General features: G+C 46.5%; 1 protein-coding gene across 2 annotated transcripts in view; it reads left to right on the forward strand.

The window, feature by feature from the left end:
• Positions 1–18,330, forward strand: part of USP20 (ubiquitin specific peptidase 20) — a 98,606-nt gene that overhangs the window by 6,019 nt on the left and 74,257 nt on the right. For both annotated transcript variants that reach the window (XM_063936678.1, XM_063936679.1), the window contains exons 2-5: positions 5,594–5,752; positions 16,656–16,709; positions 16,791–16,853; positions 16,959–17,096. In XM_063936678.1, coding sequence (XP_063792748.1) covers positions 5,672–5,752; positions 16,656–16,709; positions 16,791–16,853; positions 16,959–17,096 — 336 coding nt within the window. In that variant the 5' untranslated portion in view covers positions 5,594–5,671. The remainder of the gene's footprint in view (positions 1–5,593; positions 5,753–16,655; positions 16,710–16,790; positions 16,854–16,958; positions 17,097–18,330) is intronic.

Consider the following 18,330-nt stretch of genomic DNA (forward strand, 5'->3'; position numbering starts at 1 on the left):
ATGGAATCACTCAGAGCAGTGATAGCGAACCTGGAAGAAGGGGACTATATGGGGTCTCTGGACATCAAGGATGCTTACCTCCATGTCCCAATTTGCCCTTCTCACCAAGGGTACCTCAGGTTTGTGGTACAGAACTGTCACTATCAGTTTCAGACGCTGCCGTTTGGATTGTCCACGGCACCCCGGGTCTTTACCAAGGTAATGGCCGAAATGATGATTCTTCTTCGAAGAAAAGGCGTCTTAATTATCCCTTACTTGGACGATCTCCTGATAAGGGCAAGGTCCAGAGAACAGTTAGAGGTCGGAGTAGCACTATCTCAAGTAGTACTACGACAGCACGGATGGATTCTAAATATTCCAAAATCGCAGCTGATTCCGACGACACGTCTGCTGTTCCTAGGGATGATTCTGGACACTGTACAGAAAAAAGTGTTTCTCCCGGAGGAGAAAGCCAGGGAGTTATCCGACCTAGTCAGGAACCTCCTAAAACCAGGCCAAGTGTCAGTGCATCAATGCACAAGGGTCCTGGGAAAAATGGTGGCTTCTTACGAAGCGATTCCATTCGGCAGATTCCACGCAAGAACTTTTCAGTGGGATCTGCTGGACAAATGGTCCGGATCGCATCTTCAAATGCATCAGCGGATAACCCTGTCTCTAAGGACAAGGGTGTCTCTCCTGTGGTGGTTGCAGAGTGCTCATCTTCTAGAGGGCCGCAGATTCGGCATTCAGGACTGGGTCCTGGTGACCACGGATGCCAGCCTGAGAGGCTGGGGAGCAGTCACACAGGGAAGAAATTTCCAGGGCTTGTGGTCAAGCATAGAAACGTCACTTCACATAAATATCCTGGAACTAAGGGCCATTTACAATGCCCTAAGTCAGGCAAGGCCTCTGCTTCAGGGTCAGCCGGTGCTGATCCAGTCGGACAACATCACGGCAGTCGCCCACGTAAACAGACAGGGCGGCACAAGAAGCAGGAGGGCAATGACGGAAGTTGCAAGGATTCTTCGCTGGGCGGAAAATCATGTGATAGCACTGTCAGCAGTGTTCATTCCGGGAGTGGACAACTGGGAAGCAGACTTCCTCAGCAGACACGATCTCCACCCGGGGGAGTGGGGACTTCACCCAGAAGTCTTCCACATGATTGTGAACCGTTGGGAAAAACCAAAGGTGGACATGATGGCGTCCCGCCTCAACAAAAAACTGGACAGATATTGCGCCAGGTCAAGGGACCCTCAGGCAATAGCTGTGGACGCTCTGGTAACACCGTGGGTGTACCAGTCAGTGTATGTGTTCCCTCCTCTGCCTCTCATACCCAAGGTACTGAGAATCATAAGAAGGAGAGGAGTAAGGACTATACTCGTGGCTCCGGATTGGCCAAGAAGGACTTGGTACCCGGAACTTCAAGAGATGCTCACGGAAGACCCGTGGCCTCTACCTCTAAGAAAGGACCTGCTCCAGCAGGGACCATGTCTGTTCCAAGACTTACCGCGGCTGCGTTTGACGGCATGGCGGTTGAACGCCGGATCCTGAAGGAAAAAGGCATTCCGGATGAAGTCATCCCTACCCTGATCAAAGCCAGGAAGGATGTAACTGTGCAACATTATCACCGTATTTGGCGTAAATATGTTGCGTGGTGTGAGGCCAGGAAGGCCCCTACAGAGGAATTTCAACTGGGTCGTTTCCTGCATTTCCTGCAAACAGGACTGTCTATGGGCCTAAAATTAGGGTCCATTAAGGTTCAAATTTCGGCCCTGTCAATATTCTTCCAAAAAGAACTAGCTTCAGTTTCTGAAGTTCAGACGTTTGTCAAGGGGGTACTGCATATACAGCCTCCTTTTGTGCCTCCAGTGGCACCTTGGGATCTCAATGTAGTTTTGGGGTTCCTAAAATCACATTGGTTTGAACCACTCACCACTGTGGACTTAAAATATCTCACATGGAAAGTGGTAATGCTGTTAGCCCTGGCCTCAGCCAGGCGTGTCTCAGAATTGGCGGCTTTATCCTATAAAAGCCCTTACCTAATTTTTCATACGGACAGGGCAGAATTGAGGACTCGTCCTCAATTTCTCCCTAAGGTGGTTTCAGCATTTCACTTAAACCAGCCTATTGTGGTGCCTGCGGCTACTAGGGACTTGGAGGATTCCAAGTTGCTGGACGTAGTCAGGGCCCTGAAAATATATGTTTCCAGGACGGCTGGAGTCAGAAAATCTGACTCGCTGTTTATCCTGTATGCACCCAACAAGCTGGGTGCTCCTGCTTCTAATCAGACTATTGCTCGTTGGATTTGTAGTACAATTCAGCTTGCACATTCTGTGGCAGGCCTGCCACAGCCAAAATCTGTAAAAGCCCATTCCACACGGAAAGTGGGCTCATCTTGGGCGGCTGCCCGAGGGGTCTCGGCTTTACAACTTTGCCGAGCAGCTACTTGGTCAGGGGCAAACACGTTTGCTAAATTCTACAAATTTGATACCCTGGCTGAGGAGGACCTGGAGTTCTCTCATTCGGTGCTGCAGAGTCATCTGCACTCTCCCGCCCGTTTGGGAGCTTTGGTATAATCCCCATGGTCCTTTCGGAGTCCCCAGCATCCACTAGGACATCAGAGAAAATAAGAATTTACTTACCGATAATTCTATTTCTCATAGTCCGTAGTGGATGCTGGGCGCCCATCCCAAGTGCGGATTGTCTGCAATACTTGTACATAGTTATTGTTACAAAAAATCGGGTTATTATTGTTGTGAGCCATCTTTTCAGAGGCTCCTCTGTTATCATGCTGTTAACTGGGTTCAGATCACAAGTTGTACGGTGTGATTGGTGTGGCTGGTATGAGTCTTACCCGGGATTCAAAATCCTTCCTTATTGTGTACGCTCGTCCGGGCACAGTATCCTAACTGAGGCTTGGAGGAGGGTCATAGGGGGAGGAGCCAGTGCACACCAGGTAGTCTTAAAGCTTTTACTTTTGTGCCCAGTCTCCTGCGGAGCCGCTATTCCCCATGGTCCTTTCGGAGTCCCCAGCATCCACTACGGACTATGAGAAATAGAATTATCGGTAAGTAAATTCTTATTTTTTGTACCTTTTATTAATGGTGGAAAAATAATAGTCAGCAAATGTAGTTCATCAAACTAAAACATTTCCACCATTTTGGGGTATAGGAAATGTCTGTAAAGGGATTTTTCAGTGTTTCTATTTTGCAAAAATGATTTTTAGATCTGATATGCAAGTTTTTAAAAAGCTTCTCCCATTAATACACCTCCACGTACCTGTCCCGCATCATTCACACGTCCACGTACCTGTCACGCATCATTCACACGTCCACGTACCTGTCCCGCATCATTCACACGTCCACGTACCTGTCACGCATCATTCACACGTCCACGTACCTGTCACGCATCATTCACACGTCCACGTACCTGTCACGCATCATTCACACGTCCACGTAACTGTCCCGCATCATTCACACGTCCACGTACCTGTCCCGCATCATTCACACGTCCACGTACCTGTCCCGCATCATTCACACGTCCACGTACCTGTCCCGCATCATTCACACGTCCACGTACCTGTCACGCATCATTCACACGTCCACGTACCTGTCACGCATCATTCACACGTCCACGTACCTGTCCCGCATCATTCACACGTCCACGTACCTGTCCCGCATCATTCACACGTCCACGTACCTGTCCCGCATCATTCACACGTCCACGTACCTGTCCCGCATCATTCACACGTCCACGTACCTGTCCCGCATCATTCACACGTCCACGTACCTGTCCCGCATCATTCACACGTCCACGTACCTGTCCCGCATCATTTACACCTCTGCGTACCTGTCCCACATCATTTACACCTCCACGTACCTGTCCCACATCATTTACACCTCCACGTACCTTTCACACATCATTTACACCTCCATTTTCTCTGCAAGTTTTTCATAATTTACATATCCTCTTTTTAGCAGGTACAGTACTTTTTTTTTTTTTTTTTTTTTTTTTTGGTATGGTCTGTACTGATTTTTGGCTCTCCAAACTTCCATTAAAAGTATGAAAAAGTTCATAAATGGAAAAAAAAGTGGAAAAATTCATGTCAACCTTTCCTTATCGACTTAGTACATGTCACCCTAGTGACCATGTCGACCAATAGTGGTCGACCTAATGCCCGTATACCTACGTGATACTGGATCATTTTCCTCAATAAAAAATGAACACGTCTATTTATTTATTTTGCCTCATTTGCTTGATTTGGTTCTCTTTCTCTACTATTAGGACATGTGTGAAACTCTGAGGTAGGTTTATGGCAAATTTTAAAATAAATACACAAAATTCTGAAGGGTTCACAAACTTTCTTACTTCAAGTCTCACATTTTTGACAGTCCTCCAGTCCTTACTGGCCTGGTAGCATTAAGATGTAGTCAGCAAGGACTGGAGGACTGTCAAAAATGTGAGACTTGAAGTAAGAAATTAATCTGCATTAAGATGTAGTCCGATACGGGCAATGTAATACTTCGCAATAGTGAAAAATGTTGAAATCTTAATATTGGTTTGAACTAAAGACTAGAAATTTTAAATGAATAAAATCTAACAAGAGTGAATGCGCAATAGCAATAATATCCAAGTGAAGATTGTACACGCTGCTCACAATACGGAAGTGATGAGGTTGGTAAGTGAATCCGCACCTGTTATCCGCACTGTTCTCACCCTTCACTGATTCAGCATGCATTATAATGGCTGTTGCTGGAGTTACCTGCTGTAACCATATATTATGCAATAGGAACATGCCATCTGCTCTGGATTTCCGGCTGCTCAGGCCGGCTACAGAGCGCTGACAGGATAGAGCTACTGACCTTTCCAGTACTTCAGTACTGACGCAGCCAACACCAAGTTGTGATTCACGTTTACACTGGTTGCTGCTGATTCTTATAACTGTCAAATTGTTATATTTTATGGTAATTATTCATTTATAGTATTTAACGCAGCAGCAAATAGAAACTGTGGAAATAAGAGTTCCCATTATAATCATACAATGCCCACTGGTGCTTATTGTGACTTTCTGGCCTTGAGTTCTAGGACAGTCCGTATTTCTAGATGAATCCTGGTTGTAGTTTCCATGGTAACTCTGTACGAATTGTGTCAAAATAAGTTTAATGCTGATTTTTAGTGTTGTGTTGCAGATAACAATGTGATCCTTTAACGTGCACCTGTCACAGATGTACATCGGAGGCAGACATTTTGTAAGCTGAACCTATTTTCATATGCTGCAGCCAATCCGTTTTCTAGATCCTGGTGGAGTTACTGAGGCATTGGCTCACACTGATGTCACTGGTTTCTGATTGTCTGATCACTTTGTGCTTTGTCAGTAGGAGGCCCAGAAGTTGTGTTGCAGTTGTGTCATATCTCCTACTGTAGCACTGGTAATGGGAAAATCGGGACAGATTAAGCCACGCCCCAACCTGCCAAACACCATTCTATTCCATACAAGCCACGCCTATTCTGATTAATACATATTCCTTATGGGTTGCCAAAAATGCTCTGACAGGTATGTGACTGTCCAGTTATCACGTAATGCAAGAATATTATTCTGTTTCTCTTTTCTCAGGCTGTTCGTCCCTTTTCTCCTTCATGCCTGAAATCTGAGGCTTTCACCCCTCTCTCTGCCCTGATCCTCCCAAGCAGTATGGGGGACATTGAAGATTTCTGTCCACATCTGGATTCAATTGGAGAAGTCACCAAGGAGGATTTGATCTTAAAATCAAAGGTAGGTTATGGTGAAGATACACAGGCTCATCAACTGGATGGCCAAATCACTGTCAGATGTGGCTGTACACATGTTTGACACTGAGGCATAGGTATCTTGAAAGATAACTATTTATGGGTAAGTATTTAGTAGGTCTTAAGTATTCGGGTAAGTATTTGACGTCTGAGTGTGCCTGGTAAGTATTAAGGGTTCTGGTCTTTTAAGTGGGTGTGCCTCTTTATTCCAGAACTTGGTGGTTGTAGGATCTAGCGGAGGTAGGTTCCGCCGCCAATTCACAGACTACTAGCAGGTACGTTCCACACAGAAATTAATTGCACTGTTTCTCTTTTAGTATTTTTATTAAACTGGAACACGTCTGTGAAGCTTTTCTCCTCTGAGAGGTGGTAATTACAGAACAACTGTAACTTATAATATACATTTTACTCATTTGTACTTTTCATGCATGAAATACAGTACAATTTACAATAAATAGGATAAGCAGTTAACAATTGTAGCAATCTAATATACAAAGTTAAAAAAACAGTCGCATATAAACTGTCCTGCAATTGAATTAATATTTCCTACAAACCTAGCACGTTAATGCACCTTTCTCCTTAGAGACCAGTAGTTATCTTTCCATTTTAAGAACAGTAACTAGTCACGGTGGACTTTAACCAAAAATTATTTATGTAACACTTCGCTTTCAACTTTGCACAGTAACAAAGCAGGTCCTGTCTTAGATTACCTTTTCTGCTTAGTAAATAGCATGCATGCAGACTCCGGCCAACAGTAAGTTCAATAAACTCTTTACAGCTGGTGCACGTAGGTAATTACTACGTAACTTTGTAGAGAAAGTTTACTAACTTTTTTAGGTACTAGTCCCTTCCTGTCTCTCACTATTTCAGTACTCAATCTACGTCTGGGACCTTGCTTAGTTTCTATAGCTGTTCTTAGTTACGGTGACATGCTGCCAGGAAGAAAGACAATCTGCGGCAGCGTAAATGCAGAGTAGTTGGTACAGTAGATGTCCAATACTGGTTAACAAAGTTTGGGTACTTTCTGTTCTCCACAGCTGAGTTACAGGGGGTTGCAGCGACCTTTGGGTGAGGATATATTTGTAGCATGAATGACCGTTTCTACAGTGCATCCGGAAAGTATTCACAACGCTTTACTTTTTCCACATTTTGTAATGTTACAGCCTCATTCCAAAATGGATTAAATTCATTTTCCCCCTCAAAATCCTACATACAATACCCCATAATGACAACGTGAAAAAAGTTTTTTTTTTTATAGATTTTTTGCAAATTTATTTTAAATAAAAAACTAAGAAATCACATGTACATAAGTATTCACAGCCTTTGTGATGAAGCTCAAAATTGAGCTCAGGAGCATTCCATTTCCACTGATCATCCTTGAGATGTTCCTACAGCTTCATTGGAGTCCACCTGTGGTAAATTCAGTTGATTGACCATGATTTGGAAAGCCACACACCTGTCGTCTGTATAAGGTCCCGCACTTGATAGTGCATGTCTGAGCACAAACCAAGCATGAAGTCAAAGGAATTTTCTGTAGACCTCTGAGACAGGATTGTCTCGAGGCACAAATCTGAGGAAGGGTACAAAAAAATATCTGCTTCGAAGGTCCCAGTGAGCACAGTGGCCTCCATTATCCGTAAATGGAAGAAGTTCGGAACCACCAGGACTCTTCCTAGATCTGGCCGGCCGTCTAAACTGACCGATCGGGAAAGAATGACCCTAGTCAAGGAGGTGACCAAGAACCCGATGGTCACTCTGTCAGAGCTACAGCGTTCCTCTGTGGAGAGAGGAGAACCTCCCAGAAGGACAACCATCTCTGCAGTAATCCACCAATCAGGCCTGTCTGGTAGAGTGGCCAGACAGAAGCCACTCCTTAGTAAAAAACACATGGCAGCCCACCTGGAGTTTGCCAAAAAAGTACATGAAGGACTCTCAGACCATGAGAAACAAAATTCTCTGGTCTGATGAGACAAAGATTGAACTATTTGGCGTGAATGTCAGGCGTCATGTTTGGAGGAAACCAGGCACCGCTCATCACCAGGCCAATACCATCCCTACAGTGAAGCATGGTGGTGCAGCATCATGCTGTGGGGATGTTTTTTAGCGTCAGGAACAGGGAGACTATTCAGGATAGAGGGAAAAATGAATGCAGCAATGTACAGACATATCCCGGATGAAAACCTGCTCCAGAGCGCTCTTGACCTCAGACTGGGGCGATGGTTCATCTTTCAGCAGGACAACGACCCTAAGTACACAGCCAAGATATCAAAAGGAGTGGCTTCAGAACAACTCTGTGAATGTCCTTCAGTGGCCCAGCCAGAGCCCAGACTTGAATCCGATTGAACATCTCTGGAGAGATCTGAAAATGGCTGTGCACCAAACACTTCCCATCCAACCTGATGGAGCTTGAGAGCTGCTGCAAAGAGGAATGGGCGAAACTGCCCAAAGATAGGTGTGCCAAGCTTGTGGCATCATATTCCAAAAGACTTGAGGCTGTAATTGCTGCCAAAGGTGGATCAACAAAGTATTGAGCAAAGGCTGTGAATACTTATGTACATGTGATTTTCTTAGTTTTCATTTTTAATAAATTGGCAAAAATCTCAAAACTCTTTTTTTCCACGTCATTATGGGGTATTGTGTGTAGAATTTTGTGGGGAAAAATGAATTTATTACATTTTGGAATAAGGCTGTAACATAACAAAATGTGGAAAAAGTGAAGCGCTGTGAATACTTTCCGGATGCACTGTATGGCTGAGGACTATACTGTTTACTATACTCTGAGGCCAGGAGGTTAGTCAGTGCTGCTGGAGAAATGGGTGCATATAACAATATGTTGTTACTGACCTTTTGATATTAGTCACCACCGTGTCCGCTCCTGTTCTACCCATCAGGGGAGCAGCGCCTCCAGGTTCTGCCTCCTTCACTGAAACACAAGATGGGTAGGCCTCTCTGCTACTAGGATGCCGCCTGTCACAAAGCCACTTCCCACGCTGCAGCAGCCGTGTCTCCTGTACTGTAAACCTCGGAGGGGAGACCTGCCTTCAAAATCAGCTCCGCCCCAGGTCCGCTGTCAGCTGTCTCAAGGCATGTCCCCCACAACACATAGGTTACAATTAACCCTTTCCCTGCTGCAAGTTTCTGGGTATCTGCCCATTTTAACATGTTTAAGTTCCCTGATTCCCCGGCAGATCGGCGATCATTGCTGGCCATCGATTGGCTGTGCCGGCGGATCGGATGGGGGAAACAGGTCATCTGATGTATGGGAAGCATTTAGTCAGATAGGGGGTCATTCAGGAGGGGGGGGAAGGGCACAGTTGCTACTGCGTCTTTATGTTAGTGCTGCGGTCGATGGACATCCTGTTGTGATGCTCACAGGCTGTGGTGCGAATCTGCCTGCAAAGACTCATGATCGGGGAACCATTGGATATTGCACCTGCTAATGGCAGGCGCAATGGACCATGGCAGACAGTGTCATTGGAATTGTATCTTTAGAAGCTGTCACTGACATCGACTCCACCCCACCCCAGTTACCCCCGTTGCAATTGCATGTTTTTCCATGCAGTTTTAATGTGCGCCCTCCTGTGGCAATCATCAGGGGCGCATGCGCAGAGGGAAATCCTGATGCTTTTCCTGCATACGAATCATCCCCTTAGTGTCTGCAGTCTATGTGGAATGCCCGGAGACCCAGAAGTAATGGCTGTATGGCACAGGGGATACCACTAAGGGACAGGCTAACTGGGAAAATATTTTCCTAGGTGGTAATGCAGCTTTAAAGACCCACAATAATAGCGCTGTTTCCCTGATGGCCATTTAAAAATGGTGATCTCTGTTTATTTGGCGATTCTGTATTACAGAACTATGGAAACCTGCTATGGATAGCGGCCACTTACGGAAAAAAAATGTTTCCTAGATACCATGCAGATACTTGGAATATTAATACTGTTGGTTAGATGGTGTGGGCTGGGTAGTGGACATCTAAACTACCATATTCATAAGCAGAGCGTGAACTTAAAGTTAGGCACAGGCATATTGATTGACGGTGCCTGGATTGGCTATCATAGAAACATAGCATTTGACGGCAGATAAGAATCACTTGGCCCATCTAGTCTGCCCCCTTTTTTTTTTTTTTTTTTTATCCTTTAGGCAATCTCAACCCTTTTTGAACCTTCATTCTTTGTAAGGATATTCATATGCCTGTCCCAAGCATGTTTAAATTGCTCTACAGTCTTGGCCTCTACCACCTCTGATGGGAGGCTATTCCACTACCCTTTCTGTGAAGTAATTTTTCCTTAAATTTCCCCTGAACCTTCCCCCCCCCCCTCCAGTCTCAGTGTATGTCTTCGAGTTCTAATACGTCTCTTCCTTTGAAGAATGTTTCCCTCCTGAACGTTGTTAAGACCCTTGATATATTTGAAAGTTTCTATCTTGGTATGACTTCAGTCTGGCATTACATTTATTACATGCTCAGCACTTGCAAAGAGGGATTACATTACTCAGTTTAAATATAATTTCTCTAACGTCCTAGTGGATGCTGGGAACTCCGTAAGGACCATGGGGAATAGCGGGCTCCGAAGGAGGCTGGGCACTCTAGAAAGATCTTAGACTACCTGGTGTGCACTGGCTCCTCCCACCATGACCCTCCTCCAAGCCTCAGTTAGATTTCGTGCCCGGCCGAGGTTGGATGCACACTAGGGGCTCTCCTGAGCTCTTAGAAAGTTATAGTCTTAGAATTTGTTCTTTTCAGTGAGACCTGCTGGCAACAGGCTCACTGCAGCGAGGGACTAAGGGGAGAAGAAGCGAACTCGCCTGCTTGCAGCCGGATTGGGCTTCTTAGGCTACTGGACACCATTAGCTCCAGAGGGATCGACCGCAGGCCCAGCCTTGATGTTCGGTCCCGGAGCCGCGCCGCCGTCCCCCTTACAGAGCCAGAAGCAAGAAGATGGTCCGGAAAATCGGCGGCATGAAGACTCCGTCTTCACCAAGGTAGCGCACAGCACTGCAGCTGTGCGCCATTGCTCCTCTCACAAACTTCATACTCCGGTCACTGAGGGTGCAGGGCGCTGGGGGGGGGGCGCCCTGAGGCAGCAATAAAAACACCTTGGCTGGCAAAAATACCTCAATATATAGCCCCAGGGGCTATATATGAGGTAAATACCCCTGCCAGAAGTCCATAAAAAACGGGAGAATAGGCCGCGAAAAAGGGGCGGAGCCTATCTCCTCAGCACACTGGCGCCATTTTCCCTCACAGCTCCGTTGGAGGGAAGCTCCCTGGCTCTCCCCTGCAGTCTACAAGGGTTAAAAAAAGAGAGAGGGGGCACTAAATTTAGGCGCAGTATACATTATATATATAGATATAAAGCTATAGGGGACATAACTCCGTTAGTCCCTGCAGTATATAGCGCTCTGGTGTGTGCTGGCATACTCTCACTCTGTCCCCCCAAAGGGCTTTTGTGGGTCCTGTCCTCGTTTAGAGCATTCCCTGTGTGTCTGCGGTGTGTCGGTACGGCTGTGTCGACATGTTGAATGAGGAGGCTTATATGGTGACGGAACAGAGGCCGATATATGTGATGTCGCCCCCTGTGGGGCCGACACCAGAGTGGATAGAGAGGTAAAAGGTATTAACCGACAGTGTCAACTCCTTACATAAAAGGGTGGATGACGTAACAGCTGTGGGACAGCCGGCTTCGCAGCCCGCGCCTGCCCAGGCGTCTCAAAGGCCATCAGGGGCTCAAAAACGCCCGCTCCCTCAGATGGCAGACACAGATGTAGACACGGAGTCTGACTCCAGTGTCGACAAGGTGGAGACATATACACAATCCAATCCGTGACTTGATCCCGGCAATAAAAAATGTGTTATACATTTCTGACTTTAACCTCTATAAATGGGTTTTAGGTTTGGGGAGAAAAAACAGGCAGTGTTTTGTTCCCCCATCAGATGAATAAATGAAGTGTGTGAAAAGCGTGGGTTCCCCCGTTAAGAAACTGGTAATTTATAAAAAGTTACTGATGGCGTACCCTTTCCCGCCAGGAGGATAAGTTACGCTGGGAGATATCCCCTAGGGTGGATAAGGCGCTCACACGTTTGTCAAAAAAGGTGGCACTGCCGTCTTAGGATACGGCCACTTTAATAGGTACCTGTTGATTAAAAAAAAAAAAAAAAACAGGAGGCTATCCTGAAGTCTGTATTTACACACTCAGGTACTAGACTGAGACCTGCAGATAGTGCTGCTGCAGCGTGGTTGGTGACCCTGTCAAACAGGGATAATAGTTGGCAAACATAAAAACATATTAAAGACGTTGTCTTATATATGGGGGATGCACAGAGGGATATTTTGCCGGCTGGCATCCAAAATAAATGTAATGTCCATTCTGTCAGGAGGGTATTAGAGACCTGTCACTGGACAGGTGATGCTGACTTAAAAAGCGCATAGAGAGCCTTATAAGAGTGAGGAATTATTTGGGGATGGTCTCTGGGACCTCGTATCCACAGCAACTGCTGGGAAGAAATAATTTTACCTCAGGTTTCCTCACAGAAAAAGGTACAGTCCTTTCGGCTTCAGAAAAGCAAGCGGGTCAAATGGCGCTTCCTTTCTGTACAGAGACAAGGGTAGAGGGAAGAAGCTGCACCAGTCAGCCTGTTCCCAGAATCAAGATTCTTCCCCCGCCTCCTGTGAGTACACACCATGACGCGGGTGCTCCACAGGTGTAGCCAGGTACGGTGGGGGGCCGCCTCAAAAATTTCAGCAATTAGTGGGCTCGCTCACAGGTGGATCCCTGTTTCTTCCAAGTAGTATTTCAGGGGTACAAGCTGGAATTAGAGATGTCTCCCCCCAGCCGTTTCCTAAAATATGCCTTGCTGACAACTCCCTCAAGCAGGGAGGCTGTGCTAGAGGCAATTAATAAGCGGTATTCCCAGCAGGTAATACTCAAGGTGCCCCTACTTCAACAAGGACGGGGTTACTATTCCACACGGGTTGGGGTACCGAAACCGCATGGTTCGGTGTGACCCATTTTATATTTAAAATCCTTGAACATAAAAAAAAAAATCAAGTTCAAGATGGAATCGCTCAGGGCGGTTATTGCAAGCCTGGACGAGGGGGATTACATGGTATCCCGGGACATCAAGGATGCTTACCTGCATGTCCCCATTTACCATCCTCGCCAGGAGTACCTCAGATTTGTGGTACAGGATTACCATTACCAAGTCCAGACACTGCCGTTTGGACTGTACATGGCACCGAGGGTGTTTTATCAAGGTAATGGCCGAAATGATGATACTCCTTCAAAAAAAGGGAGTTGTAATTATCCCGTAATTGGACAATCTCGTTATAAGGGCGAGGTCCAAGGAGCAGTTGGTAGTCGGGGTAGCACTATTTTGGAAAGTGCTACAACAGCATAGGTGGATTCTAAACAGTCCAAAGTCACAGCTGGTACCTATGACACGTCTACTGTTCCTGGGGATGGTTCTGGACATAAACCAGAAATAGTGTTTCTCCCGGAGGAGAAAGCCAAGGAGTTGTCATCTCTAGTCAGAGACCTCCTGAAACCAAAATAGGTAGCGGTGCATCATTGCACGCGAGTCCTGGGAAAAATGGTAGCTTCTTACGAAGCAATCCCATTAGGCAGGTTCCATACAAGAACTTTTCAGAGGGACCTGTTGGACAAGTGGTCCGGATCGCATCTTCCGATGCATAGGCTGATAACCCTGTCTCCAAGGACCAGGGTATCTCTACTGTGGTGGCTGCAGAGTGCCCATCTTCAAGAGGGCCGCAGGTTCGGCATACAGGACTAGGTCCTAGTGACCATGGATTCCAGCCTTTGAGGCTGGGGGGCAGTCACATAGGGAAGAAACTTCCAGGGACTTTGGTCAAGTCAGGTTATTTCCCTACACATAAATATTCTGGATCTGAGGGCCATTTACAATGCCCTGAGGCCAGCAAGGCCTCTGCTTCAAAACCAGCCGGTACTGATCCAATCAGACAACATCACGGCAGTCACCCATGTAATCAACAGGGCGGCACAAAAAGCAGGATGGCGATGGCAGAAGCCACAAGGATTCTCCGATAGGCGGAAAATCATGTGTTAGCACTGTCAGCAGTGTTCATTCCCGGAGTGGACAACTGGGAAGCAGATCTTCTCAACAGACACGACCTCCACCCGGGAGAATGGGGACTTCCTCCAGAAGTCTTCCAATAGGATTGTACACCATTGGGAAAGGCCACAGGTGGACATGATGGCGTCCCGCCTTAACAAAAAGCTATAAAAGATATTGCTCCAGGTCAAGGGACCCTCAGGCGATAGCTATGGACGCTCTGGTAACACCGTGGGTGTACCAGTCGGTTTAGGTGTTCTCCCCTCTGCCTCTCATACCAAAGGTACTGAGAATAATAAGAAGGTGAGGAGTAAGAACGATACTCGTGGATGGCCAAGAAGAGCTTGGTACCCAGAACTTCAAGAATTTATATCAGAGGACCCATGGCCTCTGCCACTCAGTCAGGACCTGCGGCAGCAGGGGCCCTGTCTGTTCCAAGACTTACCGCGGCTGCGTTTGACGGCATGGCGGTTGAACGCCGGATCCTGAAGGAAAAGGGTATTCCGGAGGAAGTAATTCCTACGCTTACTAAAGCCAGGAAAGAGGTTACAGCAACTCATTATCACCGCATATGGCGAAAATATGTTGCATGGTGTGAGGCCGAAAGGGCCCCAACAGAGGAATTTCAACTAGGTCGATTTCTGCATTTCCTGCAAGCAGGAGTGACTATGGGCCTTAAATTGGGTTCCATTAAGGTACAGATCTCGGCTCTGTCGATTTTCTTTCAAAAAAGAACTAGCTTCAGTACCTGAAGTTCAGACATTTATAAAAGGAGTGCTGCATAGTCAGCCCCCGTTTGTGCCTCCTGTGGCACCTTGGGATCTCAACGTGGTGTTGAGTTTTCTTAAAATCACTTTGGTTTGAACCACTAAAAACCGTGGATCTGAAATATCTCACATGGAAGGTGGTTATGTTATTGGCCTTGGCTTCTGCCAGGCGAGTATCAGAATTGGCGGCTTTGTCTTGTAAAAGCCCTTATTTGATTTTCCATATGAATAGGGCAGAATTGAGGACTCGTCCCCAGTTTCTCCCTAAGGTGGTGTCAGCGTTTCACCTGAACCAGCCTATTGTGGTGCCTGCGGCTACTAAGGATTTGGAGGACTCCAAGTTGCTAGACGTTGTCAGGGCCCTGAAAATATATGTTTCCAGGACGGCTGGAGTCAGAAAATCTGACTCGCTGTTTATCCTATATGCACCCAACAAGCTGGGTGCGCCTGCTTCTAAGCAGACTATTGCTCGTTGGATTTGTAGTACAATTCAGCTTGCACATACTGTGGCAGGCCTGCCACAGCCAAAATCTGTCAATGCCCATTCCACAAGGAAGGTGGGCTCATCTTGGGCGGCTGCCCGAGGGGTCTCGGCTTTACAACTTTGCCGAGCAGCTACTTGGTCAGGGGAAAACACGTTTGCAAAATTCTACAAATTTGATACCCTGGCTGAGGAGGACCTGGAGTTCTCTCATTCGGTGCTGCAGAGTCATCCGCACTCTCCCGCCCGTTTGGGAGCTTTGGTATAATCCCCATGGTCCTTACGGAGTTCCCAGCATCCACTAGGACGTTAGAGAAAATAAGAATTTACTCACCGGTAATTCTATTTCTCGTAGTCCGTACTGGATGCTGGGCGCCCATCCCAAGTGCGGTTTATCTGCATTACTTGTACATAGTTATTGTTAACTAAATCGGGTTATTGTTGAGCCATCTGTTGAGAGGCTCTATTGTTTCATACTGTTAACTGTGTTTCATATCACGAGTTGTACGGTGTGATTGGTGTGGCTGGTATGAGTCTTACCCGGGATTCAAAATCCTTCCTTATTGTGTACGCTCGTCCGGGCACAGTACCTAACTGAGGCTTGGAGGAGGGTCATGGTGGGAGGAGCCAGTGCACACCAGGTAGTCTAAGATCTTTCTAGAGTGCCCAGCCTCCTTCGGAGCCCGCTATTCCCCATGGTCCTTACGGAGTTCCCAGCATCCACTACGGACTACGAGAAATAGAATTACCGGTGAGTAAATTCTTATTTTATTTTGTTAATCTGTTTGTTTGTTTTATTTATGTCACAATAAAACTTTTTGAGAAGGCAGAGACTGCGTGCCTTTCCCGACCTCATTACGGAATTGGCAGGAATGTTCCGTCCAGTGGGCCTGTTTTTGCCAATTTCTGGGCATTTATCTTATCTTAATGTGACCCTTAGTTACCACTTTGGTTCCCCTTTCTACATTTATGGCACCCCCTTTTCTTACTTTGGGATTTATAGCATTTTCAGACTGACCTCTTTAGTTATAAGGCAACCCCAAAAGGTAGATGTACCTAGGGGTGTAGTACGGGTGACCGGCGGTCTCCTGACCGCCGGTCACCTTACCGACGCCGGGATCCCGGCAGCATACCGACGCCTGGATCCCGGCGGGGAGGGGCGAGTGCAGCAAGCCCCTTGCGGGCTCGCTGCGCTCGCCACGCTGCGCTCGCCACGCTGCGGGCTCGGTGGCGACCTGCGGTCGCCACGGGTTCTATTCCCACTCTATGGGTGTCGTGGACACCCACGAGTGGAAATAGTCCCTGTTGGTCGGCATGCCGACCATCGGGGTAGTGAGCCGTCGGTCATGTGACTGTCGGTCAGCCGACCGGCGGTCACATGACTACTACCCGTACCTAGCTAGAAGAGGTTGTACAGAAGTGTACATCCCCTGCAACTGTGCTTCTCCAGAATTGAATCCATCACTGGGGGACCATAATTCAATGTTTGGATGTTTCTCTGAATTACTTTTCTCTAACCTTCTCACCTGTTCCCTATCTCTTTCTGTAGGGGTCCTGCGAGTCATGCGGAGCTGGCGGTCCCAACCTATGGGCCTGTTTGCAGGTAACTAGCCTATAATTGAGCAGGCGTAAGGTACAGTAGTTCTGAGTATTCTTGTGACTGACAGATGCTTTGTGCTTTCAGGATGGTTGCCAGTACGTGGGATGTGGAGAATCTTATGCCGATCACAGTACCCTACATGCCCAGGTGGGGGAGTCGGCGACACTAACTCTTGTGTATGAGTAGCATCAGTGTTGCTGGAAAATGAAGTTCCTTGACTTAAACAACTGTGGTGTTGTGCTGCACTTTCAGGCTAAGAAGCACGATCTCACGGTGAACCTGACCACCTTCCGAGTCTGGTGCTACGCCTGTGAGAAAGAGGTTTTTTTGGACCCTCGGGCACCTTCTCCTACTCACTCCCAGTCAACCTCCCCCAAGCTAAGCCACCGGGTGCGTCCCTAAAACTGTATGTGTGTAAAGGGTGGCAGGGCGGCATCTGAGCACTACACCTTTGCAGATATATCTGAATGTCTCATTTGGGGTATATTGTGGAACGAGGACCTTTTCTGATGATGTATTTCATTTGTTCCTGCTTAACGGACAACTGTAACACAGCTGAATATATGATGCATAGTGCTCAATAGTCACATTATAGGCTTCAATTGATTTAGGTTACAGTGGCTTTTGCCATTTGGTATAAACATGTGTAAGTGGATTTGTGCAGCCATCCATCCATATAGAATAAGTACAGACACTGAGAATTGTATTCTGAATACAGAACAAACGAGTTGGTAACATACAGAGTCGGTGCTACCATTAGACAGCTGTCTAAGGCGCTAGAGTATGCGGGGGGCACACTGAGGCTTCTGGCATAATAAGCATGTCTTTTAAAGAGACATCCTTCTTTTAATTAACAATGGTGGTGGCAACGGTTCCTACAAGCCATGCCTGCCACCCCCTGTGCTTTTCAGCTGCTGTTTGGCTGAGACTGCTGTGCAGTCATATCACAGTCTGATGCAGAGCAGTCAGCAGCAGCAGCAATCCGTTCCCTCTCTGTATGTACAATATATACAGTCACTTATGAGGGTATTTGAGGGGTGATAGGCTAAAATTTTACCTAGATCACCGTGACACCTTGTATCAGCCCTGGTGACATATATAACTATAAATTCATAGTCAGAAGAGCAGATACTGAGAATTGCTCACAGAACTAGAGAAGTGGCACAATCCAGTTTTGCTTACATAAAGAATAATAGTAACAGATACTAGGAACTATATCCAGCCTTAGTCCAAATAGAAGCAGTACTGTGCAGTTGTACATGCACACAGAATGAATTATATAGATATGTTTGAGTATCCCTTATACTTATGTATGTATGTATGTATGCATTTGTGTGTGTGTGTATATATAATATATATGTATATGTATATATATGTATATATATATATGTGTGTGTATATGTATAAATGTGTGTGTGTGTGTGTGTGTGTGTGTGTGTGTGTATATATATATATATATATATATATATATATATATATATATATATATACAATAATGAAAAATACGAGGCGGCACTCAGAAGACTTGTGAAAAACATTCAATAAAGTGTATTCAGTACGGCCAACGTTTCGGGGACCACCTCCCCGTCTTCAGGACCTGAAGACAGGGAGGTGGTCCCCGAAA

This window comes from Pseudophryne corroboree, chromosome 8 (assembly GCF_028390025.1).
Source record: "Pseudophryne corroboree isolate aPseCor3 chromosome 8, aPseCor3.hap2, whole genome shotgun sequence".
NCBI classification, from domain to species: Eukaryota; Metazoa; Chordata; class Amphibia; order Anura; family Myobatrachidae; genus Pseudophryne; species Pseudophryne corroboree.